The following is a 20011-nucleotide window of genomic DNA, read 5'->3' on the forward strand; positions in this document are numbered from 1 at the left end:
TGTGGGTTGCCAGTCGCACGTTGACGTTAAGCGACTCTCGGAGGTGGTTGTGGACGTTCAGTGTGTCACTAGGAAGACGTTCAACAACCAGCAGAGGTGACTTGTTGTGACGCAGTGCGGCAACCTCAGCAACCCGGTAGGGGGTTGTCTGCACAACCCAGACAGTCTAGACAGTTTCGGGTTGTCGCTGTACTTCCTCGCGTCCCCATGGTTGACAGTTCACAGACTGTGCAGCAGTACCATGATCTTGTGTCCGGCTCCGTCACGCATCCACCAGTGCGACCGGATTCAGCGAGTCAGACGTTGCCCACTCCGTTGCCGTTTCCTCATCAGTTTCGGATGAGGAACCCTCTGATGGGGACATGGCTGAACAAGACGATCATCCCCCAGCCATGCTATCCATCCAGATGCTGAAGAAGGAACACGGCCCTGTCAGGCTGTGGATGAGTCTGGTTAGGACACTGTCATCCGTGGTTCAATTGGTGTCTCTTGGAAGACTACACCTCCGCCCTCTTCGGTATCATCTAGCTCTTCACTGGAAAAGGACAAGACGCTAGAAGCGGTCTCGATCCCGGTTTCCGGAAAGATAGTCTGGTCTGACTTGATGAAAGGACTTTATCAACCTTCGAAAGGGTCTTCCCCTGACTGTTCAGACTCCCAACCACGTTCTCTTCTCAGACGCATCGGACGTAGGCTGGGGTGCGTCCTTAGGCGGTAGGGAATGCTCGGGATTATGGAACTCGAGTCAAAGGACAATGCATTTCTACTGCAAGAAGCTTCTGGCAGTACGTCTGACCTGGAAAAGCTTCAGGTCTCTCCTTCAAGGCAAAGTGGTGGAGGTGAACGCGGTCAACTCCGTGCTTTGATGTACATCTCCTAGCAAGGAGGGACCTACTCTCTGACATGGTACGAGTTCGCAAGTGACCTCCTCTCCTGTTCAACAGGTCTAGACTTTTCACTAGTAACGAGTTTCATCCAAGGCAACTTGAATGTCTTAGCAGATTGTCTCAGTAGGAAGGGACAATAATTCCAACACATTGGACCCTCCACAAGGATGTATGCAAGAGACTTTGGGTCACCTGGGGCCAGCCAACCATAGATCTCTTCGCAACCTCGATGTCCAAGAGGCTCTCAATACTTTGCTCACCTATCCCGGACCCAGCAGTAGTTCTTATAGATGCCTTTCTACTAGATTAGTCTCATCTAGATCTATATGCATTCCCTCTGTTCTAGATTGTCAACAAGGTACTGCAGAAGTTCGCCTCTCACGAAGGGACAAAGTTGACTCTAGTTGCTTCCCTCTGGCCCGCGAGAGAATAACTTACCGAGGTACTTCGATGGCTAGTAGACGTTCCCATAACACTTCCCCTAAGGGTGGACCTGCTACGTCTGCCACGCGTAAAGAAGGTACTCCAAGGCCTCCACGCTCTTCGTCTGACTGCCTTCAGAATATCGAAAGTCTCTCGAGAACTAGAGGTTTTTCGAAGGAGGCAACCAGAGCGATTGCTAGGGCAAGGAGAACATCCACCCTTAGAGTCTACCAATCGAAGTGGGAAATCTTCCGAAACTGGTGCAAGTCAGTATCCATATCCTCGACCAGTACCTCTGTAACTCAAATAGCTGACTTCCTCTTATATCTGAGGAAAGAGCGATCTCTTTCAGCTCCCACTATCAAGGGTTACAGAAGCATGTTGGCATCAGTCTTCCGTCACAGAGGCTTAGATCTTTCCAACAATAAAGATCTACAGGACCTCCTTAAGTCTTTTGAGACCACGAAGGAGCGTCGTTTGGTTACACCTGGTTGGAATTTAGACGTGGTTCTAAGATTCCTTATGTCAGACAGGTTCGAACCACTTCAATCAGCCTCCCTGAAAGATCTCACCTTTAAGACTCTTTTCCTGATATGCTTAACCACAGCTAAAAGAGTCAGTGAGATTCATGCCTTCAGCAAGAACATCGGATTCTCATCCGAAACGGCTACATGTTCTACATCTTGGTTTTCTAGCCAAACACGAGCTGCCTTCTCGGCCTTGACCAATATCGTTCGATATTCCAAACTTATCGTATGGTTGGAAATGAACTAGAAAGAGTATTATGTCCTGTAAGAGCTCTTAAGTTCTATTTTAAAACCTTTACGAGGCCCGTCTGAAGCTTTATGGTGTTCAGTTAAGAATCCATCTTTGCCTATGTCAGAGAATTCTTTTTCCTATTTTATCAGACTGTTAATACGAGAAGCTCATTCCCTTCTGAATGAGGAAGACCAAGCTTGGCTGAAGGTAAGGACACACGAAGTTAGAGCTGTCACAACTTCCGTGGCCTTTAAACTAATAGATCTCTGCAAAATATATTCGACGCAACCTATTGGAAAAGCAAATCAGTGTTCGCGTCTTTTATCTTAAGAATGTCCAGTCTCTTTACGAGAACTGCTACACTCTGGGACCATTCGTAGCAACGAGTGCAGTAGTGGTGGGGGCTCCACCACTACAATTCCCTAATTCCAGAACCTTTTTAATCTTTCTCTTGAAATATTTTTTGGGTTGTCCGGAAGGCTAAGAAGCCTTTCGCATCCTACTTGATTTGGCGGGTGGTCAAAATCATTTCTTGAGAAGCGCCTAGATTAGAGGTTTTGATGAGGACCTTTAGTATGGGTTGCAACCCTTCATACTTCAGCTCCTAGGAGTCGCTCAGCATCCTATGAGGATCGCGAGGCTCAGTAAGGAAGACGTACTTAAAAAGGCAGAGTAATTGTTCAAGTCGTCTTCCTTACCAGGTACTTATTTATTTTATGCTTGTTATTTTGAATAACTGCTAAAATGAAATACGGAATACTTAGCTCATAATGTCAACTTGTAATGCTGGTCTCTACCCACCCCCCTGGGTGTGAATCAGCTATATGATCATCGGGTAAGTTTGATATTGAAAAATGTTATTTTCCTTAGTAAAATAAATTTTTGAATATACTTACCCGATGATCATAAATTAAAGGACCCACCCTTCCTCCCCAATAGAGAACCAGTGGGACTGAGGAGAAAATTGGTTCTATGTTGACATCGAGTACTTGAGTACCTACTTGACAGATGGCGCTGTTGATGTACACCCCCACCTGTATAGCGATCGCTGGCGTATTCCGCCCGTAGATTTTTTCTGTCGGGCAGCAGGGATGCAGCTATATGATCATCGGGTAAGTATATTCAAAAATTTATTTTACTAAGGAAAATAACATTTTTCAAGAACAGTGACAAAATTGATATAAATATTTTCTATATTAACTATAAAGACTTAACAAAACAAGAGGAAGAGAAATAAGATAGAATATTGTCCCCGAGTGTACCCTCAAGCAAGAGAACTCTACCTCAAGACAGTGGAAGACCATGGTACAGAGGCTAGGGCACTACCCAAAAGTAGAGAACAAGGGTTTGATTTTGTACAGTAATTTAAGCTAGAATATTTATGCATTGAATTGGGTCTGTATCATACAAAATACATTTATTGTATATTGTTTTTCAGACAGAAGAAAACTTCTACACAGCTGCATGGAGTTATGACACGGAAACGGGAAGACCAATCTTAGCAGCGGCCGGGTCACGAGGGGTCATTCGTATCTTTTCACTTGCTACCATGCAGTGTGTCAAACATTTTATTGGTAAGGAATTTTTATCCTCGCCGACTTCTTTGCAAAGGTTATGTTTTGATAGACTTTTTATAGTTTATATATGACGTATTTGTTTTTGACGTTGTTATAGTTTATATATATTATGACATATCTGTTTTGACGTTGTTACTTTTTTAGAATGATATATTGTTAATTTGTTCTCTTCATTTATTTATTTCCTTTTTTCCTTTCCTCACTGGGCTATCTTTCCCTATTCGAGCCCCTGGGCTTATAGCATCTTGCTTTTCCAACTAGGGTTGTAGCTTGGATAGTAATAATAATAATAATAATAATTCATGTTTGTTTGTGATTGGTCATGATCCAAGGACAATTTAATTAGATTTTTGGAAGTGATTGGGTCAAAGGTCAAGGCCATGAAAAGGTGAAAAACATCTTTTTTGCTATATCATGGTCAATTTTGTTATGATTTGCATGAAACTAATGCCAAAATGTTCATAATTCAATTACCTGTCTTGTGATATACATGATATAGGTAAAGGTATGTGCTCTACTGAGTGAACATTCTAGTTTTACATGGATTACACTAAGTGATGAAGAGACAGAAACTGAATGTGTTTGAGATGAAGTGTCTAAAGAGTATGGCTGGTGTATCTCGAGTAGATAGGGTTAGGAACGAAGTGGTAAGGGTGAAAACGGGTGTAAGAAATGAGTTAGCAGCTAGAGTGGATATGAATGTGTTGAGGTGGTTTGGCCATGTTGAGAGAATGGAAAATGGTTGTCTGCTAAAGAAGGTGATGAATGCAAGAGTTGATGGGAGAAGTACAAGAGGAAGGCCAAGGTTTGGGTGGATGGATGAAGTGAAGGAAGCTCTGGGTGATAGGAGGATAGATGTGAGAGAGGCAAGAGAGCGTGCTAGAAATAGGAATGAATGGCGAGCGATTGTGACGCAGTTACGGTAGGCCCTGCTGCTTCCTCCGGTGCCTTAGATGACCGCGGAGGTAGCAGCAGTAGAGGATTCAGCATTATGAAGCTTCATCTGTGGTGGATAATGTGGGAGGGTGGGCTGTGGCACCCTAGCAGTACCAGCTGAACTCGATTGAGTCCGTTGTCAGGGTGGGAGGAACGTAGAGAGTAGAGGTCCCCTTGTTGTTTTGTTTCATTTGTTGATGTCGGCTACCCCCAAAATTTGGGGAAGTGCCTTGGTATATGTATGTATGTATGTACACTAACATGTATTTGCTATTTTGAAGTGTGGATTATGTGTTCTTCATTTGGAATTAATAATCACTTCCTTCTTTTCTTTGTTCTGTGTCAACAATAGCTTTAATTTTCTACCCTCATCAGCTCTTCCATGGAGATAGAACAGAGAGCGAATGTACTTGTAATTCAAGGTCCAGAAACACAATTGAGGAAATCCACCGATATACTGTACAGGAATGGACAGAATTTTCATTACCAAACTGGACATGACAGTAACATTATAACATGATTATTATTTCTTAATTAGGCAGCTCCTACTTTCAATCAAACATGTACATACATACATATACCAAGGCACTTTCTCCAATTTTGGGGGGTAGCCGGCATTAACAATGAAACAAAACGAAAAGGGGACCTCTACTCTCTACGTTCCTCCCAGCCTGACAAGGGACTCAACCGAGTTCAGCTGGTACTGCTAATGTGTCACAGCCCACCCTCCCCCGTTATCCACCACAGATGAAGCTTCATAATGCTGAATCCCCTACTGCTGCTACCTCCGCGGTCATTTAAGGCACCGGAGGAACCAGTAGGGCCTACCGGAACTGCGTCACAATGTACTGTATTATTATTATTATTTTGTTTTCTACTATTTTGTAAACCTTCCGCCCTTTGAAATAGGAATATGTCTTCAACTGCGCTGGAACGGCCATGAAATCATTAACACGATAGGTGGTTAATGACAGGTGCTGTGAGGGGAAGCATCATTGTTTGCCACAGAATAGCCACTTTTTTCTTTGGATGTAACAGGGACACATTCATTATCGCACATTTGTTGCAGTTAGATCTGTTTTCGCAGTCTTACGTGACAAATACTGCTTTGTTATGTTTTTATTTGTCTAATACTCAGCTGCACAATTAACATTTGCCAATTGATCTTATTGCAAAAAAATGTTGCTTCTGCAAGTGAGTATCAGAAAACTAATTTTATATTCAAAATTACCTTTTTTTTCTGAGCACACTCTCTTGTAAATAGAAACACGCTGATAGGTATGCACATGATGAAGTGAATTGGGTTCCTATGAGGATGCAAACCTTCAAAAGCTAAGTTATTGTGGCACGATGCCTAAAGCAAACTACACACTCATGAATCTGACTTACTGATGAATAATCTCTGCAACTCAGTAAGTATAAAACTACTTTGTTCCGTAACCGAAATACAAACCACGCTATTTACAAAGGGTTATTACTTTTAGCGTAGCTGAAATGGCGAGCCATTAGAATTTAACGAGGGTGTATTACCCCCGCGCTAGTTAGCGGGGGGGTAGGGGAGTGGTAGCTAGCTACCCCTCCTCCCCCTCACACACAGGTGAATACTCACTTTCACTTTTGGCTCGGACTGTGACAGACGTCTCTGTCTTGGTCCTCGCTTGGCAGCCATTGTCTGTTTTGTCTTTACTTAATCGCTTACTTTTCTTTTACTCAATATATATGTAAACATGTTTTCATGTTTGTATATATATTTGAGTATAGAAATAAGTAAGTTTCCTTTTCAGATGTGTGTGTGTAGTGTACGATATCTACGTGGAGGCCTCGGCAGTTAGGCCACCACGGCCTAATTTTATGGGTTGCGATCGAGTTTGACTTCGGTCTTTCTCTCTCTCTCTCTCTCTTGAGGTCGTTCACCCTTTTACTATGTTTTACTACGCCCTTGTAGCTTCCTTCCCGTGTGGGTGGGGTTGCTACGCCGTACATTTTGTCTCAATTAGTTTATGAATCTAATTGTAGTTGTTAATTTTTCAGCTTGTAGAACGATTCCTTTCGGGGTTTTCGTTTTTTCTTTAGTGTTCATTCATTTTTAAATTACATAATTACATAGTTACATAATTATAATTGTTATAATTCTGTTTTGGTTACAGCTCTCCTTCCGCGAGTGTAAGTGGTTGTGAGGGCACGTGCCTGTTGTGTAATTCTTGTTCCTTTTCCTCGGGATTCCTCTTCGGAGCCTTCCCGGGGGAATGAATGTGTACTAATATTATTTGTTTTATTTTTTTACAGTTACCGATCTAGTTCGTTTCTGTAATATAGCAACGGTGTGAGCTGTCTGGTTGAGTCCTGGGGATTCGGCTGTTGCTGCCTCCCCCCTTGTATTGTCGTCAGGGGCGTGTCTCCTACTGGTAGTACTCCCGTGTCGACGGACAGCTCTCCAGTTCATTTTAGAACAGTCAGGAGGCTTGCCTCCTTGGGCGGATAACTTTCCTTCCGAGGGAAGTTTTTTCCTGTCCAGGCTTGAGCTTTTCCTCTTTTGGGGGGTTCTTCTCTTGCCTTTTTTTCGTGCGACTATGCTCTTGGTGCTGAGCGGTCGCACCTGCAGTTTCGCTCAAGGGGCTGGGCAACTGCAGGAGCTCCTCTTCGGAGGATTGCCCCTTTTAGGTCACTGGCTGACCAGTCTCTTCCACGAAGTGTTTCTCTTTCGTTCGCGAGAGAGTACACTCATAGAGACTCCTCTTCGGAGGTTTCTTCTGTTGCTGTTGCTGTTGGCCTCCCTCGCCGTAAGGCCCTCCGTCCGCCTCGTCGTAAGGGCCTCTCATCTCCCTATAAGGGTGCTTGAGGCGCCTTTTTGAATCTCCGTTTGCAGCCTACAACTTCTTTTTCTCGATCTTCCGTCTTGGTGCAGATGGACAGCAGTCTAATCTCGTCTTCCGACGGGCAACGGTCTTCCCGACGGACAACGGTCTTCCCGACGGACAGCGGTCTTCCGACGGACATCAGTCTCCCGGCGGACAACGATCCCTTCGGGGCAAAGGGTTGCCCCCACGGGGGTTCTTCCCTTGCGTGTCAGGGTTTCCCTGCGCGCCCTTCTGTTCGTCAGCGCTCTCCTGTTCGTCAGCGCTTTCAAGATGATCTTCCCTGCGGTTCCTGTTACGTTCCCTGTGCGCCCACGTTCGCCCTCGCGATCTAGAACTTCGGTTCAGGTCGGGGTCAAGGACTCTTCTTCTTTGCGCAGGCTTCCACGCGTAGCCTTCTGCTCGTCAGCGATCATCAGCTCGTCAGCGATCATCAGCTCGTCAGCGATCATCAGCTCGCCAGCGATCGTCAGCTCGTCAGCGATCATCAGCTCGCCAGCGATCTCCGGATCGCCCACGTGTGTTACAGCTGGCACGCCAACGTTCTCCAACACTTCTGAAGGAATATGGTTCGCCAGCTACTAGCTCAACTGCGGATGCTGATCGCCATCGCGCGACCCTCAACTGCGGATGCTGATCGCCATCGCGCGACCCTCAACTGCGGATGCTGATCGCCATCGCGCGACCCTCAACTGCGGATGCTGATCGCCATCGCGCGACCCTCAACTGCGGATGCTGATCGCCATCGCGCGACCCTCAACTGCGGATGCTGATCGCCATCGCGCGACCCTCAACTGCGGATGCTGATCGCCATCGCGCGACCCTCAACTGCGGATGCTGATCGCCATCGCGCGACCCTCAACTGCGGATGCTGATCGCCATCGCGCGACCCTCAACTGCGGATGCTGATCGCCATCGCACAACCCTCAACTGCGGATGCTGCTCGCCATCGCACAACCCTGAACGATTGCCCGCTTACGCATGCTGCTCCTCATCGCACAACCCTGAACGATCGCCCTCTTGCGGATGCTGATCACCATCGCACCCTTTCACGCGATCATTCACCTGCGCATGCTGCTCGCCATCGCACAACCCTGAACGATTGCCCGCTTACGCATGCTGCTCCTCATCGCACCACCCTGAACGATCGCCCTCTTGCGGATGCTGATCACCATCGCACCCTTTCACGCGATCATTCACCTGCGCATGCTGCTCGCCATCGCACAACCCTGCACGATTGCCCGCTTACGCATGCTGCTCCTCATCGCACAACCCTGAACGATCGCCCTCTTGCGGATGCTGATCACCATCGCACCCTATCACGCGATCATTCACCTACACATGCTGCTCGCCATCGCTTACCGCCAGCGATCTTCTTCACCTACGCGGCAGCACGATCCCTCGCCGTCACGCCCATTCGCCTGCGCGCCCGCGCGATCGCTCGCCTGCGCGCCCGCGCGATCGCTCGCCACCGCGATCGCTCGCCCGCGCGATCGCTCGCCTGCGCGCCCGCGCGATCGCTCGCCTGCGCGCCCGCGCGACCACTCGCCTGCGCGCCCGCGCGACCATTCGCCTTTGCGCGACCGTTCGCCCTCGCGCGACCGTTCGCCCTCGCGCGACCATAGTTCGCGGCGAATTCCACAGCCGGTGGTAGCAGCAGGGACGCGTGCTCCTAGGCGGCACTCGGGATCACCTCCTTCCAAGCACAGGTTGGTAGTGCAGGACGAAGACAGGTCAGTACAGCATTCTTCCCACCTTCTTTTCAGGCAGGAACCGTCGTGTCCTCTCCAAAGGATCGCCCGATCCCTTTCACCTTAGCGAGGATTTCGGACTCTGTGTCCTTGGAGCAGCAGACATGGTTTGATCCGCTGGCACGGGCGTTAATGAGGTTTATGAAACCAGCACTCACCGGCCAGGGTAACAAACCAGCGGCTGTCTCTCCTACGCTGAAGAGAAAGAGAGGAGTGGACTTCGTGGTGACTTCCCCCAGGGCGAAGTTGGTTCCCAAGAGGTCGGTCTCGAGGGTCCCCTCTCCTGCACGAGTACTCTCTCCTTCTCCCGCCCTGGAAGGATTTTTGGCGGGGGGGCTTTCCGTTGAAGATTTCTCCATCGGACAAGGGGTGACTGCTTACCTCTTCCTCTGGGAGCTTACCAGGTTCTTTCCCTCCTCGGTTACGGCCCGAGGTTTGGTTCAAGGAAGCTACAGGAAGATCAAGGGTACTTTCCTCCTCTCGAGCTCAGGCACCTTGGCCTTTCGTCGTTAAGTATCTACTTGCGGACAAGCTCGATGTTGTACCATCTGGACGCACTGACTGAAGGCTTCCTTCGGGTGTCTCATCTGTGGAGGTCAACGACCTCAGACACCCTTCCATCCTTGAGAAGAGTTTTGTCTTTGCCCAAGGACAGAGACTTAAACATCTGCTGTGCGGAGTAAATCGACTTCCGGTTTCACTCCTCCAAGGCGCTTTCTTCCAGACTCTGCAGGGCTCCAGCTCCCTTTTCTTTCAACCACGTCGGCCTAAGTTATCGGCTACGACAACTGGGACAAGGTGTCCAATTGCAGTTTCCTCCTGTCAGGAACAGATGGCACGGGAGACTCCCCCGGGGGGGCATAGTCTTAAAAGGAGTTCACGAACTCTAGGATTGCAGGTTTTTTCGCTGGGAGGATGCTTAAGGTTACTCATCCGAATGACTGCTTCCCGATGCCCATTCCCGCACAATCTCTGTGAGTAGCCAAGGATATCGCGCCTGCCGTCTCTGTCAGCGAATTCAGTGTCTCTGAACCTCTATGCCATAGCATCAGCAGAGTTGCCCGGTTGGGCAAAATGATCCATACCTTAGGCGAAGGTCTTCCTTAGGATCATCGACGGCTTCACCCCCGGCCCCCTCAGTCGATCCTTTCTTGTAAGGAAGGATCTGAGAGGGGATGTCCATAGTCGACCTCTCAGCCCTGATCAAGTTTGTCGAACAAACTTCGGCCAGCGTAGACCAGCAGAATCGATCAGACTGGTAACGAGCCGACAGGACTCCTTTAACCCTGGATCGGAAGGACGGGTACTTTCAGTTTCCATTCCATCCATCTTCCAGGGTGCTCGTCGAATTCAGCCTAAACTGCAAGTATTCCTGCTTATGATGCAGTGTGGCTATCCCGCCGTGGCATAGCAGGTTTGTTTCCCCAGAGAACTCTCCCTGCCTTCCTCTTGGCCGCTCAGGTGCAGACTTCCGCCTCCTCTGCTGTTTGGAGGGCTGGTCAACTCCGGTAGGCTCGGGTTTCGACCTTCCTCAGCGCCGGGAAAAGCTTCCGAATGCTGACCATGAGTGTGGGCTCATGGTATTTTGCTTGGAGCCTTCTCTTCCTCTGCCTCAACATCTGGAGTATCTGGCCATGATATTGAGTCAACCGCCTTACCACGTTGGAAACCCCGCTTCTCGTCCGTCCAGCGAGGTTAAGCAACGTCGGTACTTGGATGGGTGACCACCTGGGGACGCCAGATTCTGTTACCACATCCTCCGAGCCTTCCTTTCGGTTCACCGTGGCAAGACTGAGGAGAGTCGCAGTACCTGTTCTCAGTCAAGCAGAGTTTTCAGCCCTACCTTGGAACGTTTCCTAGTTCTTCTTTCCTCATTGACCCGTTTATAGTCCGAACGGTCGCCTCAGGATAAGTTCCATGTGGGGCGATCCAAGTTCCGGTGGCTTCAGGCAATGTTTAACCGGACTCCCTGGCCCTATGGGACCAGCGGAACTATTAAACCTGCAATGGGTGTTGACCTATGGAGCCTCTTGATGGTAGTGGATATTCTCGTCCTTTCCCCACATTCTTGATGCGGTTCTCGGACTCGTCAAAGGAAAGGGGGGGGGGGGGCATGTTCCGGTCCAGGCCTATGGTCAAGACCTGAAGGATACCTCTCCATCATTCAGGCAGGCTTAAGGGCCTTAGTCTGGCCCCTCTTCAGATCCTACCGCTCCTGCCAAGTCCCCCTGTTGAGCATCGACTTCATGCTAACCAGCAGGGGACGCATTTTCACACCTTCACATCTTGCAGTAGAGATATCGGGATGATTGAGATTCTCTCAATTCCACCATCGGCTCTCTCATTCCAGGCAGGGGAATGTGTCTCTCAGACTATCCGAGCAGAGCCTCATAGAGAGAGTGTACCTAGGGGTCTTTGACCTTGGGTAACCAGCAAGTGCTGGTCTGGGGGACCTGATCGCGACAGCTTGGAACCTCAAGCTTCCGCTAGTTTTCCCCCCAGTCTCAGACCCCGAGACTCTGGCAAGATGCATTCCGGTGATGGTGGGACAACTTCGACGCCTGCGTCTTCCCTCCTTTTTGTCTGCGGACAATGGGTCTCAACAAAACCAGGTTGTCTGTCAACCTTTCAATGGGAGAGCTCCACTGGGACTATGTGCAGAACGGTTTCTGGACCCTCTGCTTCCCCTGACGGAACTCCCGGGAGAGCTTCTCCCACGGCGCAGACTACTCAAGCAACCACACTGCGACATCTCTCCCGAACCGGGGCGTCGCTTCGGCTTCATGCCTGGAGACACTACGCTTCCTCCTCTAGAAGAGACAACCCGCTACAGTCGCGGTACGGAGGTCGCGTCATCTGCGATAGTCATCCACAGGGGTCTCCCAGGCAAAGTGAAGAGTCTAAGGTGGTTGGTGCCGTGGGAGATATACCTCTTCCCGTGAGGCCTCTTCTCCAGCAATAACGGTCTTATTGCCTTTCGGCGGGAGGAAACTCCTTTCTGCTCTTGGCAATGAAGCCTGTCGCTCAGCCTTTCCCTGACCTTCAGGCTTAAAGGAATAACTTTTTCCTGCCCGCTGGATCTATCCTCGCTCATGCGAAGCTACGATCGTCCCTGCCCTAGTCGGAGGAAGACCTCCAACTTGGAGCATGGCTCGGACTTTTAGTCCTTTAAGAGATCTTCTCAAGACCCTTTTACGACAGGCCTCGGATTGTATTCCGCCCTGGGTCTTCTGCTCACTCTGGCCACGGCCAGTGTGTAAGCAATCTTCTTGGTCTCTTACTACTCCCCCCCTTTCTAAGGAAGAGGGGAAGGCAACATTCAGGCTCGCTCCTGAGTTGTTGGCTAGACTCAGAATCTGAGGGTCCCGACCCTTCGGTCCGATTCATTCAAGATTTTGAGTCTCCATTCTGTGTCTGATGTCCCAAGACCTTCTCTTTCTTGCCAGTACAGGAATCGAGAGGTTAGCGCTGGGAACAGCTGCAGTTTGGCCTCAGTTGCAGCCGATTTGGGAACACAAGGAGGACATGGGGGGAGAGTCACCAGTATACCTCTTCAGCCCGGACTCAAGGACATTCATCTCGACCTGTCTTCAGACCCTCCCCCGTCACGTCGCCCTACAGCACGATGTCAAATACATCGCAACGTCCCTCGCCTTCGAGTAATACTACTCTGTGACGCAGGTGCTACAAGCTGGAGTCTGGAAGCGTCTGATGACCTTCGCAGCCCGCTTCCTGCAGGGCGTGACCCACAGGAGTCTCGATACGTTTTCTATCGCTCTGTGGTGGCTACACAACAGCTGGTCTAACCTCAGGCTCCTTTTTGGACAGGTAGCAGAAGGTTGAGGGCATTGTTATCAGGTTTTAGTCTGCATGAACGAAAGAAGTATGTCTGGCCCTTACTTCTTTCTTCATCATCCCCTCTACGGGGAAGCAGCATCCTGGTCTCTGCATAGCTGACCTCGAACCTCTGCAGGTAAACCATGCTTCCTTGTGTTCCGAGTATTGAGTCAATACTGTCGCGTCCCCCATACCCTGACGAGGTGGTATTGGGAACGTCTTAACCCAGAGTTCCTTCTGGAACTCCAGGTCAACTGCCTAAGACGGGTCACACTTCTTCTTTCACACACAAGCTTACGTAGGCCACATGGTTCCTTGCGGTGCAAGGAACTTGTGAGGTGCAGGGACTCCCTTTCTCGAGTGCGACTCACTCGGATTCTGAGTCCCCGGGTAAAGCCAAAGCCAGTATGGCTGGGGACTTTCCACCCTTCCTAAGGGATAAGTCACCCTTTGTAAATAGCGTGGTTTGTATTTCGGTTACGGAACAAATGACAAATTCGAAGATAATTTGTATTTTTCCTAACCATACAAACCTTAGCTATTTACACATATTTGCCCGCCAGCCCTGTCCCCCAAGACAAGTCCTACCTCTAAGTGAAAGTGAGTATTCACCTGTGTGTGAGGGGGAGGAGGGGTAGCTAGCTACCACTCCCCTACCCCCCCGCTAACTAGCGCGGGGGTAATACACCCTCGTTAAATTCTAATGGCTCGCCATTTCAGCTACGCTAAAAGTAATAACCCTTTGTAAATAGCTAAGGTTTGTATGGTTAGGAAAAATACAAATTATCTTCGAATTTGTCATTTTCAGAAAAACTTTATTCTCCAGAAAATTATCAACACGTATGAAACTAAAGGGGGCAATCAGTAGAGCGCAGACCTCCATCACGGCAGTTTATTTCTCGACCCTTTGCTTGACCTTGACCTTTGACCTAGGGCTTTCAAAATTGAATCACTTCTGCGTCTCAACGTAAAGATTAATCCCTGAAAGTATCGCTACTCTATGAGTAAAATTGTGGCTAAGCTGCTGTTCATACATAAATAACCTTTAGCTCGTCATTGACTAGGTCAAAATTGAATCACTTCCACATCTCAAACATAGCAATTAATCCTTGAAAGTTTCACTACTTTATGAGTAGCATTGTGGTCAGGAAGTTGTTCACACTCAAACAATGGCCAAAACATAACCTCCTCTCCAACTTAGTTGGCAGTGGTAATCATACATACATACATATACCAAGGCACTTCCTTAATTTTGGGGGGTAGCCGACATCAACAAATGAAACAAAAACTAAAAAGGGGACCTCTACTCTCTACATTCCTCCCAGCCTAACAAGGGACTCAACCGAGTTCAGCTGGTACTGCTAGGGTGCCACAGCCCACCCTCCCACATTATCCACCACAGATGAAGCTTCATAATGCTGAATCCCCTACTGCTGCTACCTCCGCGATCATCTAAGGCATCGGAGGAAGCAGCAGGAAAAGATATTTAAACAAAATGGCATCCTTAAACTTATACTAAAACTAGTACCATACAAAAATGGAACATACATACAGCATTATGAGTGTGTATATATACATGAACATATAATTATAAACTACAGTATATATACACAAAATTATTTATACCCTTTACCTCAAATATGAAAATACCATTGATATTTAAAACAAAAAATACCATACCCAAAAGCATACAGTGTATATAGTACCTCGGTTTACAAGCAACTTGGAATATGTTTATTTTGCTATACGTCTGTGAAATTTCCTTTTGTTATACCATGCATTGAATTGATTAATTGATTTGAAGTTCTCTGGCATCCTGATGTTATACCATGCATTGTTGCAATCTGCAACCAAAAGAAATTTTTGTATTCACTTTTTTTTGTCGAAAAATACTAATGAAAGACTTATTTTGCATTATAGCTACAGTATTGTTTTGTCTTATTTTATATATAATTTTGTGATTGTACCACTGGGTGATAGGAGGATAGATGTGAGAGAGGCAAGAGAGCGTGCTAGAAATAGAAATGAATGGCGAGCGATTGTGACGCAGTTCCGGTAGGCCCTGCTGCTGCCTCCGATGCCTTAGATGACCGCGGAGGTAGCAGCAGTAGGGGATTCAGCATTATAAAGCTTCATCTGTGGTGGATAATGTGGGAGGGTGGGCTGTGGCACCCTAGCAGTACCAGCTGAACTCGGTTGAGTCCCTTGTTAGGCTGGGAGGAACGTAGAGAGTAGAGGTCCCCTTTTTTGTTTTTGTTTCATTTGTTGATGTCGGCTACCCCCAAAAATTGGGGGAAGGGCCTTGGTATATGTATGTACCACTTTGTAATTGTATAGCTAATCACTTGAATCCATTCTTAAAACTAAGGTTGGTCTTTATTCTTTTCATTCAAAGGTCATGGAAATGCAATAAACGAATTGAAATTCCATCCACGTGATCCCAACCTCCTGCTGTCTGTGAGTAAGGACCACGCCCTGAGGATGTGGAACATCCGAACAGACATCCTTGTGGCTACTTTTGGGGGAGTAGAAGCTCATAGAGACGAAGTCTTGAGTGCTGTAAGTATCAACCAGGTGAACTGCTAACTTATCTGTGTAATTTACATACATTACCTGTTCAACAATAGATTGAAAATGCGTCTCAGTATTGCATGAAAGTTTTGCCGCAATTACCAAAGTGAAGGTTAGTCACTATTGCTGGTATGAACGGGAGGGATAACCTGCCCTCCTCCCCTCTAACTAACGGTGGGTAGTTACACCATGACAAAAAAACTTATCGGCTGGTGTCAGCTTCGCCGAAATAATACCCCACAGTAAAGAGCTCCAGCTTTGTATTGCTAGGAAAAATGCAAATTAGTTCCAAATTAGTCATGTTTCATCTATGGACTTTGCTTTGTGAAGCTGTATAATCAAACTGTTAAACACTGCTTCAGTCTCAAATATGTGAAAAATTAAGAAAAATTCCTAGTGATTTATTTTTCAAAAATGTATTTAAGATGCTGTTACAATGTCTTAACCCTTTTACCCCCGTGTGTGTGTGTAGATCGCCTTACCCTATGTAAGACACGGGCTCTTGCCGAATTTTACCCCCAGGCTATTTGGAAATTTCCAACCCTTAACCCCCAGGGGGTTATTTTTTTCCCAGCACATTTTGCAGTATATTTTTTTTAAATTGTTCTAACAGCCTTAATTTTTGTCATAGAGAGGTCAGGTTGGTCTCATTCTCTTGGAAAATGCCTGAATTTTCTCAGAAAATTATCAAAAATATGAAAAACAAAATTTTTATAGCATTTTTTTTGCAAGGACGTACCGGTACGTCCATGGGTGTAAAGGGATGGCTTTTGTGAAACGTACCAGTACGTTCTTTTGGGGGTAAAAGGGTTAAAACATAAGTAGTATTATAAGGAAATCCGGAGTAATATATCCAAAATGTTTTAAAATGTTACCGTGATTTATTTTCATGTGCTTTTGTTTTTGTTTTTAGGACATTGACATAGAAGGCACTTGCATAGCGTCTTGTGGCATGGATCATTCCCTAAAAATTTGGAAACTCACAACAGATGCTATGTCATCAACCATATCACAATCTTATACCTTCAATCCTAGTCGGTCAGTGCGTCCTTTTCCGACCTTACAGCAGAACTTCCCAGATTTTTCAACGAGGGATATCCACCGAAATTATGTTGATTGTGTTCGTTGGCTTGGCAGATTTATTCTTTCAAAGGTGAGTAATTATGAAGTTTGCAAACATGTTATAGACCTGTTTTTATAATTCGTCCTTACTTTCAACATCAAAATTTGGCCAGTGAATATTTTCCATGTATATTCACTCCAGAGTTTATTAAAGTTTTTAATGCTATTGAAGTTTCACATGTATAATTTTTCACATATATATAATCTATTAGGTTTCGCGATGGTTTTTAATTTTAACATGCTATTTACAGAGTTGTGAGAACACAATTGTGTGTTGGAAACCAGGGCTCTTGAACCAGCCAGAACTGAAACATAATGATACAAATGTTACAATAATACACAAGTTTGACTACAAGGAATGTGAAATCTGGTTCATGAGATTTGCTTTAGATTTCTGGCAAAAGGTAAGAGTTTTTCTTTATAAATTACAGTACTGTGCATTGGTTTTTTACTATTTTTTTTTTTTTTGGTAGAATGCATCAACATTGATTTGGAAGTAAACTAGCTTCTGACTATTAATGAAGGTACAAGTATTTTTTAGAGAGAAATCATATCAAAGAGATGCCTCAAAGGTACGAAGGTAGGAGAAAGCTGTCCAAATAATCATGAGTTCTTACATGCTGGACTAAGTTCACATTTGCCTTCATTCAGTTATGGCACAGATAGGAAATAAAGGCGGTGAATATGATAGACTGTCATCATACTTCTCTCTTACTATTCTCTGCATTGAAGCATGTGTCATGACAACCTGTATTCATCTTGATCTCCCACTGTGCTTTGTTTATTTTTTTAACATTCTGGCTTTTTTTTACTCTTTAGACATTCTAATAAATTTCACCCGCCACGTCAGCTTAACCTTTTACCCCCAGGCTATTTGGAACTTTCCAACCCCTTACCCCCAGGGGTTATTTTTTTTTTCAAGCACATTTTTTAATATAATTTATTTAAATTGCTCTAACAGCCTTAATTTTTCGTCATAGAGAGGTCAGGTTGGTCTCATTCTCTTGGAAAATGCCTGAAGTTTCTGAAAAATTATCAAAAATATGCAAAAAAAAAAAAATTTATATAGCAGTTTTTTACAAGGACGTACCGGTACGTCCACGGGGGTAAAGGGATGGGTTTTGTGAAACGTACCAGTACGTCCTTTGGGGGTAGAAGGGTTAATACGCTGCCTGCCAGTCACTGACATATTATTGATTTGCTCCATGTTTCATCTTTAACACTAAATACTGTCCTGCTGAACAGAGAAATATGATGGACGATCATCAGTGCAGTATTAACCGGTGTCAGAGCCCCCAGGTTTCAAGCTTCTTTGAGCCCCTTGACATCACTCGATTCCCCCCCAAGTAAAATTTTTTTTTTTCCTTACAATAATACAGTATTTCCGTCTATCTACCAAGGCACTTCTCCCAATTTTGGGTGGGTAGCCGATATAGAATAGTATTTGTGATATTAAGGCAATGTTATTACAAATAAAGTAAATAATCCATAGATTTTTTTAACCTATAACATGAAAAGAAGAAAAGAGTTGCATAGGCTTCAGCTTTTGGTGGGCCCCTAGGCTTCAGCCTAGTCAGCCTTATCTATTCATCCATCTATTCACCCATATTTAGAATATTTAAAAATTATAAGTATATACATATATATAATTTTTTTTTTTCATTTATTTATTTTTTTTCTTTATTGAATTTTGATAATCTTATAATTCATTATCCCGATTTTTTTTCGGGCCAGCCCTGTGAGAGTCAAGCTTGACTCATTGGGCTGGTAAAACTCCTTCTTTTAATAATAATAATAACAGCACCGACAATCATGAGACTCTGCATTTAGTTGTACATTTGTTTGTTTCATAGATGTAACTCATTATTTTCTTTTCTCAGGTATTAGCAGTTGGGAATCAATTAGGCCGCACCTATGTTTGGGATCTAGACATACCGGATCCGTCACAAGCGCGGTGTTCAACTCTCACTCACCCGAAATGTGTAGCTCCAATAAGACAAACTGCATTCTCAAGGGACGGCAGTATTCTAATAACAGTGTGTGATGACGCTACAATTTGGCGGTGGGATAGAGTAAGTCAGCCTTAATTACAAGTAAGGCTTCATTAGTAGTTACTGTGTACCTGTAATTTTTCTTTTTGTAACTAATAAAGTAATTTTTTTGAATTTTAGACTTTTCTGTTTAATTTGGGATCTAAATGCACAAGGAACCTGGTCATCCATGAGTTCTCCAGAATACTTTACCTAAGAAAAGAAATAGGACTTCAAGTGTGGAAAAAATCATTACACTAATTGTATGCAGAGAAAAATGGGAAGCTTTGTAATTTGGAAATAATGGAGGAGAAATAAGGTTTGGGTACTTTAAATCAGTTACAGATGCAAAAGAGAAGCTTTGAAAAATTATTTTTTCAATATTAAACTTACCCGATAATCATGTAGCTGTCAACTCCGTTGCCCGACAGAATTCTACGGAAGGGATACGCCAGCGATCGCTATACAAGAGGGGGGTGTACTCACAAGCGCCACCTGTGGCCAGGTACTGCAGTACTTCTTGTTGACACCACTTCAATTTTTCCTCTGTCGTGCTTCCGGCAAGACGTTCATGGATACGCTTATAATTTTGGAGTCTTGTTCACGGTTTTTGGTGAAGTATTTCTCTAAGATTTCAGCTTTCGCTATTCAGGAAGTTTTATTATTAGCTTAGCTAGCTTTTGGAATTAATTTGATTAATTATGGTGACGAAGAGAGTATGAACTCTCTTTCACCTTTAAATGGCCGACCCTTCCCTTAGACGGAAGTGTTGGTGTCTAAGAGAGTATAGACTCTCTTTCTTAATTTTGCTTAACAAAAGTTATAGATTTATTTTATATCTCTCCGCCTTTTATAGGCCTCTTCGATTAACTTCCTTTTTTATAAAATTATTAAAATTAATTTTTATATTTGTTTATTTTCGACCTTTCCTAATAGTAGGCGGTCTTTTCTTGTACCGAAGTTAATTAACATTGAGGCCGTCATTTCGGTTTTACCTGTTAACATATTATGCTATTTTAATGTTTTTGAAAGAATTTCTTTGATAGTCTCGTACTGTTTCAAAGTTGAACTAACGTTTTGTTTTGTCTCTGCAGTTGTTGACGTTCAGAACGTTCAACTTGCGCTCTATCGTTACGATAGAGAGAGAATTTTCACGGTGTCACGTTGCAGTAAGAGTAAACCGTTTATAACGTTTTGTTCATTCTTTCTTAGCTTAATGGTTTTAATTCTAATAAAGGAACTTTTTATTTGGGAAATCTTTCA

General features: G+C 45.3%; 1 protein-coding gene across 2 annotated transcripts in view; it reads left to right on the plus strand.

Moving 5' to 3' along the window:
- Nucleotides 1-18888, plus strand: part of LOC137649771 (polycomb protein EED-like) — a 33075-nt gene extending 14187 nt beyond the window's left edge. For both annotated transcript variants that reach the window (XM_068382719.1, XM_068382721.1), the window contains exons 4-8: nt 3508-3643; nt 15421-15584; nt 16510-16749; nt 16970-17122; nt 18599-18888. In XM_068382719.1, the coding sequence (XP_068238820.1) occupies nt 3508-3643; nt 15421-15584; nt 16510-16749; nt 16970-17122; nt 18599-18805 (900 nt within the window). In that variant the 3' untranslated portion in view covers nt 18806-18888. The remainder of the gene's footprint in view (nt 1-3507; nt 3644-15420; nt 15585-16509; nt 16750-16969; nt 17123-18598) is intronic.
- The last annotated feature ends 1123 nt before the right edge of the window (nt 18889-20011 follow it).

Source organism: Palaemon carinicauda, chromosome 11 (genome assembly GCF_036898095.1).
Source record: "Palaemon carinicauda isolate YSFRI2023 chromosome 11, ASM3689809v2, whole genome shotgun sequence".
Classification (NCBI taxonomy): domain Eukaryota; kingdom Metazoa; phylum Arthropoda; class Malacostraca; order Decapoda; family Palaemonidae; genus Palaemon; species Palaemon carinicauda.